General features: G+C 54.4%; 1 protein-coding gene across 1 annotated transcript in view; it reads left to right on the forward strand.

Moving 5' to 3' along the window:
- CCDC102A (coiled-coil domain containing 102A) overlaps nt 1-12,032 on the forward strand; it is a 28,415-nt gene that overhangs the window by 13,045 nt on the left and 3,338 nt on the right. Inside the window, exons 6-12 of the mRNA XM_011938878.1 lie at nt 4-41; nt 1,801-2,027; nt 6,067-6,175; nt 8,403-8,519; nt 8,868-9,077; nt 10,680-10,850; nt 11,704-11,807. Of these exons, the coding sequence (XP_011794268.1) occupies nt 4-41; nt 1,801-2,027; nt 6,067-6,175; nt 8,403-8,519; nt 8,868-9,077; nt 10,680-10,850; nt 11,704-11,807 (976 nt within the window). The remainder of the gene's footprint in view (nt 1-3; nt 42-1,800; nt 2,028-6,066; nt 6,176-8,402; nt 8,520-8,867; nt 9,078-10,679; nt 10,851-11,703; nt 11,808-12,032) is intronic.

Raw genomic sequence — 12,032 nt, forward strand, 5'->3', positions numbered from 1 at the left:
CAGTGCGTGACATCGGATCCGAGAGGCCGCCAAGCAGCCAGGTGCGCGGCACGGGCGGGGCGTTCGCGCCCCAGTCTCGAAGTGGGCGGGGCCGATTGGCCTGAGCTGCTGGGCTCAGAAACAAGCTAGTAAAGGCCTGGCCTCCTGGAGGTTTCACTTCTCCGGGTCGGGTTCTACCCTTGCGGGCCTCACATCATCTTCCTTCCGGAGACCTCAGGGTGGAGAATCCCAAGTTCTGTGATCCCTCCACTCCCATGCCTGATAAGTCAACAGAACCAAGGAATCATCCCCTTTGAGCAGGAGAGGGATCCAGCAGCTTGCCTGGAAGTTAGCTGATTCCTAGCAGAGCTGAATCCATTGATTCAATCAGAGCTGAGCGGTGGGGGAAATCAGGGCACTGGGATCACAGAGGAGGTCCCTGACGCAGGCCTCACAGAAGCTTTCCTGGAAGAGGTCACATTCAAGCTGAGTCTAGAATGATGAGTAGGAATTAGCTGTGAAAAGTGCCAGGAGGGCAGGACGACGTGACTCATACCTGGAGTACCAGCTACTTGGGAGGCTGTGACTGTGGCAGGAGGATCCCTTGAGCCCAGGAGGTCGAGGTTGCAGTGAAATATGATTATACTGCTGCAGAGGGCACCCTCTCCTGAGCCAGCAGGGCTGTTACCAGAAAACCACCTAGGGGCAGGGTCCAAGCTCAGCTCCCCAGCTCAGTCCCCGGACAGGCCAACTCTTCCGGATAAGACTGCCCGCTCCTCTCTCCTGCCCAGCCCCCTCCACCCCGTAGGCTAGCTCGGGCACTGCTGCCTCCTGTGGCTGAAGTCCCCTCCTTCCTGGGGCGACCTGGTGTTTGGAGGTGGTATTCACTGTGCACAATGCTGTTCCTGTCCTATCCTTGCTTCAGTTGTCCGTCACAGGCCAGAGGGCTGTGGGCAGTCGCAGGAGCCCTAGGCTTGCAGTCTGTCCTCCAGCCCAGCCTCTTCATGCTGTGGCCCAGAACAAGTCCTATCTCTCCCTGTTCCCCATTCATAAAACGGGGCTTTGAACCAGTTGCCACTCCCACCTGGATAATCTGAGATACAGAAGAGTAGCTCTCACTCCTCGGGGAGTCCTCAGGACCACCACTCCAGTCCAGCTAGAGAAACCGAGGGCCGGGCCGGGAAGAGGTTGGCCCGGACTCATCTGGAAAGGCTGTGGGAGAAGCTGGAACAGGGGCTCTGGTCCTTGTGGCTTTGTGTCAGAGACAGGCCTTGGGGATGGCAGGGGCAAAGAAGAAGGGGAGGATGGCAGGGAGGAAGGGGTCTCGGCCCTGGGTTCATAATTTCTCACTGCTTCCTGTCTGACAGCTGGCTCTCTTCACAGGCACTGCTTGCCCAGGTCACCAGTCTCCCCATGCCTTACTGTTTGCCCCTAAAAAAACAGGATCTTAGAGCTGGATTTCCTTTGGAAGGAATCTAGGCTTAAGCCATGACAGGAATTCCTGCTTCAACATTTGTTCCCATCAGTGCCCCACTATAGGTTTGCATACTTCCAGTGACAGGGAGCTCACCACCTCTCCTGGGGAATCTTCTAGGATACAGGGAACCATGGCGGCTGACACTCTGCAGCTCCAGGAGGTGAAGGGAGAGGCCCAGAGCCGGGCGTGTCTTCCTTCTCCAGAGCTGGAGAGGCAGGCAGCAGAAGAGGAAACTGAGGCCCAAAGACACTGTGTGACTTGCCCAAGATTACCCATCAAGCTGATCTCAGACCCAGGGCCTGGCTTGGCGGCCACTGCTCCAGCCTCCACCTTGGTCCCCACAGGAACTGGAGCTGGTGGAGAGCCTGCTGAAGAGCATGCCAGAGGAGTCTGAGGACTGCTGGGACGCACGCAGCGTGGGGGCCGGGGGCCCACGGGGCAGCTCAGGCCGCCAGGAGCGGAGCCGGCTGCCCTGGGAGGACACAGCTACCATGGAGGAGGAGGCCTCCAAGTTGACTGCCCTGCGGCTACGACTGGATGAGTCCCAGAAGGTGCTGCTCAAGGAGCGAGAGTGAGTCGTGGGAGGCAGGAGGGGGCAGGGGCAGGGCCAGGTGAGCACCCTCAGAATGACAGAACATTAGACTCGCGAAGATGACAGGTAGTGTTTAGGCTGTGTCTTGGAACTGTAGACAGTGGTGTTCCACACGAGGACTCAATGCAAGTTTTTATTTATTCATTCAAATAATATGTTACTGGGCACCTGTTCTGGACCAGGCACTGTGCGCAGCTCTGAGGGTACAGCCATAAATAAGACAGAAGCCCTTGCCTTCCTGAAACTTACTTTCTAGCTGGGGGAGAGGGCTGTGGACAGGGTAAAAGCAGGGAATGGAGACAGGGAAGTTGGTAGGTTGCAGCTGGGACCTTGGTTTTGTACCTGTGAGTTTGAGATGGCAAGGAGGCAGCTGGGGAAGTGAATGAGTCTGGAGTTCATGAGACGGGCCTGTGCTGGAGGTAAAAATGCAAGAGTCACCAGTGAAGAGATGATATTGAAAGCCATGAGCTGGGCTGGGTGCGGTGGCTCACGCCTGTAATCCCAGCACTTTGGGAGGCTGAGGTGGGCAGATCGCTTGAGGTCAGGAGTTCGAGACCCGCCTGACCAACGTGGTAAAACCCCATTTCTACTAAAAATGCAAAAGTTAGCCAGGCATGGTGGCAGGCACCTGTAATACCAGCTACTCAGGAGGCTGAGGCAGAAGAATTGCTTGAAGCCGGGAGGTGGAGGTTGCAGTGAGCCAGAATTGTGCCACTGCACTCCAGCCTGGGCAACAGAGCAAGATTCTGTATCAAAAAAAAAAAGACAAAAAAACCATGAGCCTGGCCAAGGGCCAAGGAGTGAGTATGGATAGGGAATAGGTCAGAGGATCCAGCCCTGAAGTGCCAAGTTTAGAGGTCTGTTAGAGGAAGGGGAAACAGCAGAGGAGACAAGAGAAGGAAGCCGGGCTGGGGAAGGGGAACCACAAGAAACGGTTTCCCGGAGGACAGAGTGATCAGTAAGAACAGGGCTGAGCCCTGACCGTTGGATTTAGAATGTGGAGGTAACCAGTGACCTTGATCAGGGCAGTTTAGAGGGCACGAGCTTGATGATAATGAATATTCTGCAGTTTTTCTGTCCAGAAATTAAATACATCAATAGCATAACCTACCTACGTACCCCTTTTTAAAAAAATCAATATAATGGCCAGGTGCAGTGACTCATGCCTGTAATCTTAGCACTTTGGGATTCCAAGGTAGGAGAATTGCTTGAGACCAGCCTGGGCCACACAGCAAGACCCTGTCTCTACAAAAAAAGACAGAGCCTTACTCTGTCGCCCAGGCTGGAGTACAGTAGCACAGTCTCAGCTCACTGTAACCTCTGCCTACCATGTTCAAGTGATTCTTTTGCCTCAGCCTCCCGAGTAGCTGGGATTACAGGCATGTGCCACCAGACCTGGCTAATTTTTGTATTTTTAGTACAGATAGAGTTTTACCATGTTGGCCAGACTGGTCTCGAACTCCCGACCTCAGGTAATCCACCCACCTAAGCTTCCCATAGTGCTGGGAATACAGGCATGAGCCATCGTGCCCGGCCTACAAAAAGAGAAAAAAAAAAAAAAAATTAGCTGGGAATGGTGCTGTGCCACTGTAGTCCCAGCTACTTGGAAGGCTGAGGCGGGAGGATCGCTCGAGCCTAGGAGACCGAGGCTGAAGGAGCTGTGATTGTATGATTGCACCAGTACCCTCCAGCCTAGGTGACAGAGAGAGACACTGTCTCAAAAAAAAATCAGTATAATGCCTCTGTGAAGATGTAGGCAGAGATCAGGATGGTGCTTCTGTGGACATCGTTGCATCTTTGGTCAAGGAATACCAAAGATGGCCAGCAAACTGCCAGAAGCTGGGGGAGAGGCATGGAACAGATTCTTTCTCACAGCCCTCAGAGAACCAGCCCTGCCAACAACTAGATCTTGGACTTCTAGCCTCTAGAAATATGAGAGAATAAATTTTGACTGTTTAAGCCAAACAAGCAAAAAAATCAACCTAGTGCACTAACTGAAATATAAAGTAGAAGTGAAAGTAACTTTTTTTTTTTTGGAGACAGAGTCTCATTCTGTTGCCCAGTCTGGAGTACAGTGGAGCTATCTCGGCTCACTACAATCTCTGTCTCCCTGATTCAAGCAATTCTCATGCATCAGCCTCCTGAGTAGCTAGGACTACAGGCACACACCACCACGCCCAGCTAATTTTTTGTATTTTTAGTAGAGACAGAGTTTCACCTTGTTGCCCAGGCTGCTCTTGAACTCCTGAGCTCAGGCAGTCCACCTGCCTTGGCCTCCCAAAGTGCTAGGATTACAGTATGAGTCACTGCACCCAGCCTGAAAGTAACTTAAAATACATATGTTGTGATATGGAAGGGCTTGGGCTAGCTCCTCCAGAAGAAATGATGAAGTGGTCAGAGTGGGTGTCTTTAAATGGGATGATAGTGACGATAGTTACAACAGCAAACACATAGCACATGCGCTGAGTCAGGGGCTGTGTTGAAGGCTTACATGTATCTGCGCATTTAAGTCACCTCGCAGGACAGCTACAAAGGCGGCTCATGCAGGTGTGCAGAGTTAGCAACTCAAAGACACAAGTAGTGTCACTGTGATGATGAGGTTTCTTGAGAGATGGACAACCTTTGGTAAAGTTCTGAACAAAGAAAAGTGCAGCCAGGCACAGTGGCTCATGCCTGTAATCCCAGTACTTTGGGAGCTCGAGGTGGCAGGATCACTTGAGCCCAGGAGTTCAGGGCTGCAGTGAGCTGTGAACAGACAGGAACAGGGTGGTCTTTGACAGATGAACCTGGGGTAGAGCGGGAGGGAGGTACTTGCCCAGACATGCCCAGTGCTCTGGAGCCTTGACCCCCTCCCCACAGTATGAGCTGGGCACTTGCCCTTGGGTAGGGAGTGCGGTTCCAGGGAGTGAGCTGTGATCTGCACTCCAGTCTCTGGAATGCAGAGCCAGATCCTGTCTCTAAAAACAAAGGAAAGTGCAGTCTTCCCTTAGTTTATACAGTGATTCCATTCCTAGAAAATTCAGCGTATGTTAGTATAAAAATTACTTTCTGTTTCGATGTAAATCAGAGTGAGGCTCTAGGCTCAGCTCATCTCCACCCCGAGCAACGTCCAGTGGGCTGTGCGTGCATTCAGTAGGATGCAGAATGCATCCTGATGGGCAGAACGCCCAGGGCATTGCAGGGAGTCAGGCACCCTGGCCCCCACCCACTAAATGACCCCTAATCACTGGGATAGCCAAAAATGTCCCCATGGGTTTTCAACATGCCTCCTACAGGGTGATGTCCCCTCTGGGAACCACATGTTGGAGGCATGGAGTTTTCCACTCTCAGAGAGGCCAGTGTGGTGTGGGGTTGTGAAGGGCAGTGTGCTGGAAGGTGATGCTGAGCTCAGCCATTGGTGAGCACCTACTCTGCCAGGGCCAGGCGTCATGCTTGTTACCTACAGTGCCTCATTCAAGATCAAGGCAGGGTGGCGGTTATGGGTTAGGGATCCCACACAGTGACGATGGCAGGAGAGGACCCTCTCTCCGGGTCACTGGACAGTGTTTTCCAGTGTTTCTATTTGCAGAACCATGTGTTCAGACCAAGCCTTGCAGGGAACATAGTCTACAAAACAGACAGGAGCAGGGTGGTCTTTGACAGCTCTTCGAGAAGAACAAGGTGGGGCAAGGAGTGCAGTGGCCAGTGCTGGGGCTGCCACCTCCTGGAGCCATTTTCAGATGAGCCTGGAGTACAGCAGGAGAGAGGTTCTTGCCCGGGGATGCTCAGTGCTCTGGAACCCCAGCCACCTCCCCGCAATGTGAGCAGGGCACTTGCACTTGGATAGGGAATGCAGTTCCATGAGAACTGCAAAGCCAGGGTGCTTGTAGCCACGTAGGGTGCCTGGGCCCGAATACCAAGGCAAGGATTTTGGACTTGGGCTCAACAAGTGCAGAGGGTACACGGCAGGGCCACCCTTGGTGAGGACTCCAAGCAGAGGGCCTTGGTGGGCTCACCCCTGTGTCTGTCCCTTCCCTAGGGATAAACTGGCATTGAGCAGGAACATTGAGAAGCTGGAGGGGGAGCTCAGCCAGTGGAAGATCAAGTATGAGGAGCTGAGCAAGACCAAGCAGGAGATGCTCAAGCAGGTGAGTCTTGGAGACCAGAGGGGCTTCCTGGAGGTGGCAGGATCACACTGTTGAATTTCAGTAGTGGAAATAGAAGAGAGAATTCATTCATTAATTCATCTGACAGTCGTTCTTTTCTTTTCTTTTTTTTTTTTTTTGAGACAGAGCCTCACTCTGTCGCCTAGGCTGGAGTGCAGTGGTATGATCTCAGCTCACTGCAACCTCCACCTCCCAGGTTCAAGTGATTCTCATGCCTCAGCTTCCTGAATAGCTGGGATTACAGGCGCCCACAACCACGCCCGGCTAATTTTTGTATTTTTAGTAGAGACAGGGTTTCACCATGTTGGCCAGGCTGGTCTCGAACTCCTGAACCCAAGTGATCCTTCTGCCTCAGCCTCCAAAGTGCTGGGATTACAGGTGTGAGCCACTGTGCCTAGCCTTATTTATTTATTTAATTCTGAGTTGTTCTGAGTGTTGAGCAGGCACGATCCCTGCCTTCAGGAGCTCACTTTGTGGGGGCTGTGGGCAGGGGAGACCAACAGTCACCAGGCAGATTCATGAGTTATGAAAGAGTCAAAACAATGAGAGAGATGGGGTGGTAAGTCAGGAAAGGCCTAAGAAGGTGGCATTTGAGGCAAGACCTAAAGGGGCTAGAGGAAGCTGTCCTTGAGAAGATACAGGGTCGAGTGTTCCTGGCAGAAGGCACAGCGATGCAAAAGTCCTGAGGCAGCACCAAGCCCAGCACGTGCGGGAAACAGGGAGGGCCAAGTGTCTGGAGAGCAGGAAGTGAGAGGCGAGGCCGCAGGAGGGGGCCTTGTAGACCAAGATGAAGAGGAGGAGTCTGGATGTGGCGTTCACTGGGTTCCTATCTGTACTGGGTGTCACTGAAGCCTCATGGCAGTCCAGGGAGCTGGGTCCTCATGTCCCCACCTTACAGATGGGGAAACTGAGGCTACAGAGAAGGGAATCCACCACTGCAGTATAGGGGCTCAGAGCAGGCTGAGCTGCCAGGACTGCCTCCTGTGCAGGCCTCAGTGGCCACCAGAGGGCGCAGCCACCCATGGAACGCCGCACTGGATCAGTCGGTTTCTAGCAGTTGGGAGAATCACAGACCTTTAGAGTCTGAAAGTGTCCTGGAGGGGACTGAGACTGGTCTTACATGAGAATCTCTTAGGAAATCTCCTAAAATACACATTCCCAGACCTCACCTCCGCCCTCCTGAATCAGCACCTTTCAGGGTTGGGTCCAGGACCCTGTTTTTTATTCTTTTCAAATTATGAAGTATAATCATTTGAAGAAAAGCAAATGAAACACAAATGTACAATTTAGTAGAAAATTATAAAGGTTCTCTTTTGTATGTGGCATCTCTCCCTCAACACTGTGTGTTGAAAACTCCTCCATGTGTTGCAGGGAGCAGCAGTTTGTTGGGGTTTGCTGTATACCGCAAGAAATGTTATTGTCTTAAATGCATGCCAAGCAATTCTGATGCATCTGTGTGCAGAGCAGTGTTGGAATCACTCACTGTACACTGAGGGCAGCCCTGTGCCCAGGCCATACAACGACACAAAGGTGGACAGACACACAAGCTCCCCGTCCTCCCAGGCTAGCTTTCCAGTGGGGAGTGGGATGAGGAGGCCCCTCCTCCAAGCCAGGTGGACAGAGGAGGCATCCCTAAGGAGGGGGCCTTTAGGTCAAGGCCTGAGAATAAGAAAAATCAGTCCTATGAAGTGTCCCAGAAAGAATGTTCCACGCATGTGCAAAGGCCCTGTGGTGGGCAGGAACTTGGTGTGTCTGAGGAGTAGAAAGGAGTCCATGGTGCCTGGACTACAGTGAACTAAGGGGAGAGTGGCAGGTAGGCACCCAATCGTGCAGGGCTTTGTGAGCGTAGAGAGGAGCTGGACTTTACCCTAAGACACCTGGGAGCCATCAGAGGCTTTGTGGGAGGAGGGTGGTATGATTGCATTCATCTTTGTTAAAAGCTCCCTCTGGGCTGCTATTGTGGAAAATGGGTTGACAGAGAAGGGCCAGGAGTAGACACTGGGAGGCTAGACAGTAATGGGGAGGAGAGACATTGGGAGGAGCGGAAGTGGTCAGATTCGAGGTCTGTTTGGAATACTTGGTGCCTGCCCCATTTGGGTGCCGCCTCAGGCTCTGCGCTGAGCACTCCTGCACTGGTGCCCAGCCCCGGAGCTGGTTCCAGGCTGTATCCTGGTGGTTCTCATGACCAGGTGGGGCCTTATCCTTGCAGCTCAGCATCCTGAAGGAGGCGCACCAGGATGAGCTGGGCCGCATGTCTGAGGACCTGGAGGATGAGCTCGGCGCACGCTCCAGCATGGACCGGAAGATGGCCGAGCTGAGGGGCGAGGTGAGGCCATGGATGGGACCCAGGAGGACTTGGGTTTAGGGGTCCTGGGGCCCTGCCTCCATCAGCGGGTCACTGGGAAAAGGGCAGAGGCCAGGCCTATGCTCTGAGAGGGGCCAGCCACATCCAAGGGTGTCCTGACCTGCAGGAGGCAGGCCTCTCTCCCACACAGAGGCCAGAAGCACTCTCACATCCTGTACACCATGAAATGAGCCCAGCTTAATTATAGCCAGTGCAGCTGGATCTGCTTCCTGGAGCCAAAAATGGCTCCAGGAGGTGGTGGGGGCATCCAGCTCAGGCCCTGCATGCCCCCTCCCCTGGGAGTCCTCACTCTGCCCTGCCCTGCTGCAGATGGAGCGGCTGCAGGCCGAAAACGCCGCGGAGTGGGGCCGCCGGGAGCGGCTAGAGACAGAGAAACTGGGCCTTGAGCGGGAGAACAAGAAGCTGCGGGCACAGGTCGGGGACCTGGAGGAGGCGCTGGCCCGGCGGCGGCGGCAGACAGCCAGCGCACTGGACTGTGACCTGAGGGCCAGCCAGGCCGCGCTCTTCGAGAAGAACAAGGTGGGGCAAGGAGTGGAGTGACCAGTGCTGGGGCCACCACCTCCCAGAGCCTAGCCTCCCTACTGTGTGTCAGGCCTGGTGATAATTATGGTACCTGCATGTATTGAGCACCTTGTGTGCTAGACCAGTTGGTAATTATAGTAGCCACATTCATTGAGCACTTACTGTGTGCCAGGCTCCACTCTAGGTGCCAGGGACACAGCACTGAGCAGACAGATGTGGCCTCCCCTCTCCCCCTCATGGAGCTGAAGGCTCACTTGGGGGATGTGTACGTGGCTCTCTCTGTCACACACATTCGTGCCAATCACACAGCTTCATGGTCACCAGCAAGAAGAGGGGATACCAGGAGACCTGGCTTAGGCCCACAGTCCTGGAAATATCTCCTAGAGGCAGTGACATTTTAAACTGAGTTCTCAGCTGGGCGCAGTGGCACACACCTGTAATCTCAGCACTTTGGGAGGCTGGGGCGGGTGGATCACCTGAGGTCAGCAGTTTGGGACCAGTCTGGCTAACATGGCGAAACCCCAGCTCTACTAAAAATACAAAAATTAGCTGAGCATTGTGGTAGGCGCCTGTAATCCCAGCGACTTGGGTGGCTAAGGCAGGAGAATCTCTTGAAACCAGGAGGCGGAGGTTGCACTGAGCTGAGATTGCACCACTGCACCCCAACCTGGATGACAGAGAGAAACTCCATGTCAAAAAAATAATAATAAATAAATAAACTGAGTTCTCTAGGAAAAGCAGCTGTTGACTGGTAGTGTGTGGATTTAGGGGAGGGGATAGAGAGAAGTTAGGACTAACGTGAATAAACGTCCGTGGTGAAAGAGACACAGAGCTTTGGAGGAACAAGGCCAGTGTGCTGGAGGGGAGTGAGCAGGGGATGTGGTTGATGAGGCAGGAGTGGTGGGCCTCCTCGAGAGAGTTTAAAGCGGGAGGAAAGTGTGAGCAGGCTGTGTGGACAGAGGATGGGAATACAGGCTGGGGGGAAGCAGTTGACGTTCCCTGGGCAGCAAGAGAGGGAGGAGACCTGGACCAGGTTGCAGTCGGTAGAGATGGAACAAAAAGGATGGACTCAAGAGACCTGCAGGCAATGCCTATTCCCATTTTACAGATATGGAAACTGAGGCTTGGAGAACTCACAGAGCTCCGGAGTGGGCACCTCTTTTGCTGGCTGCCCTTCCTCTCCCCAACCACTCTGGGCTCTGAGACACCCACCCACTCCCCAGCCTAGCTCATTCCCAACCCAGGGCTTTCAATGCCATGTATATGCCCCTGAAGACTCCAGACCTCATCCTTCCCCAGAAACCCCAGTTCTGCTCCAGCAGCTCCAGGGCAGATCCAGTAGCATCTGAAAGTTACATATCCAAACTGGAGCCACAGGTTCCACCCACCCAGCCTTCTCACCTCCCTAGAAGGCACCTCCAGCCTCTGGTTTCTCAGCCAAACCTCTAATGCTGATATTTCAGACAGCAGATGGAGAGATTCTGGGAAGGAGAGACACCCAGCATCCCTAGAACTGCCTGACCTCATGGGACTCCCTGGCATGGCGCCCAGGCTGATACTGATCCCCCCTCCCTCCCACCCCATCCCTGTGCCCTGCAGGAGCTGGCAGACTTGAAGCATGTGCATGGCAAGCTGAAGAAGCAGTTCCAGGAGAAGGTGGCAGAGCTGGCACATGCCAACCGGCGGGTGGAGCAGCACGAGGCCGAGGTGAAGAAGCTGCGGCTGAGGGTGGAGGAGCTCAAGAAGGAGCTGGCCCAAGCTGAGGACGAGGTGAGGACCACGGAGGGGCAGGGACAGCCACAGACCTCAGCCAGGGAGGAGTGGGGGGGCCACAGGGCCCTCCTGGCCTCTCCATTCTCAGCCCCTGGTGCCCGGCACAAGCCTGGCTCTCAGGAGGTGCCCAGGGTAGAGTGGGTAGGTGTGTGATGAATGGATGGCAGGATAGACATGTGGGTGGGAAGATGGGAAGAAAAATGAACAGAAGACTAGATGGATGTGTGCATGGATGAACCGATAGATGAAGGAATGAGTGGATGGATGAATGGGAGAGAGAGGCAGGGCGGGCGGATGGGTGGGTGGTTCCAATGGATGTGTGAACAGATGATGGCTGGATGGGTAGACAGTGGACAAACGGATGGACAGCTGACTGGGTCAGTGGGTGGAAGAACGAATGGAGAGGGAGAAAGGCCAGGTTGACGGGAAGATAGGTGTGTCCGGGAGAGCAGGAAGGCCTGGCTAGGCATGCTGGATGGGCAGCTGATTAGATGAATGGATGGGGAGTGATGGGTGACTGTCTCCACGGGCAGATGAATATCTCCCTGGACGAATGGTCAGATGGACAGACTGATGGGGACAGAAGGATAGGAGGTAGATGGCTGCATCAGTAGTGCAGGGCTTGGGAGGATGGGTAGATGTGCAAGAGGAGGCAAAGGGGATGGAGAGGAACCAAAGGGGTGCTTTTCTGGAAGAGGTAAACCTTAGCCTAGGCCTCAAGGAGCAAACGCTCTGGGAGGAGCACCTTCCCAGGGAACAGCGGTAGGAGTGGTTGTCCCTGGGTGGGTGGCCAGCCTTGCCCAGCCCCGGGTGACCCTCATGCTCTCAACCCTGCTCACCCCCCACCCAGCTGGACGAGGCCCACAACCAGGCACGTAAGCTGCAGCGGTCGCTGGACGAGCAGACGGAGCAGAGCGAGAACCTGCAAGTGCAGCTGGAGCACCTGCAGTCCAGGTGGGCCCCGGGCAGGGAACAAAAACAGGGCAGAGACTTCCAGCCAGGGAACCCTCCATTCAGGGATGGAGCCCAAACCAAGGCTGGAGGGAGAGACAGAGAAGGAAGAGATCCAGGTGCCTGGAGCCAGAATCCTTTCCCCTCTGGGCAGGAAGGGCCAGAGCCAGGAAACCAGGGCAGGGGGTGCAGGAAGTCAGGCCAGCTGCAGGCCCTGGAATTGTCTCC

Source organism: Colobus angolensis, unplaced genomic scaffold (assembly GCF_000951035.1).
Source record: "Colobus angolensis palliatus isolate OR3802 unplaced genomic scaffold, Cang.pa_1.0 Scaffold178, whole genome shotgun sequence".
Classification (NCBI taxonomy): Eukaryota; Metazoa; Chordata; class Mammalia; order Primates; family Cercopithecidae; genus Colobus; species Colobus angolensis.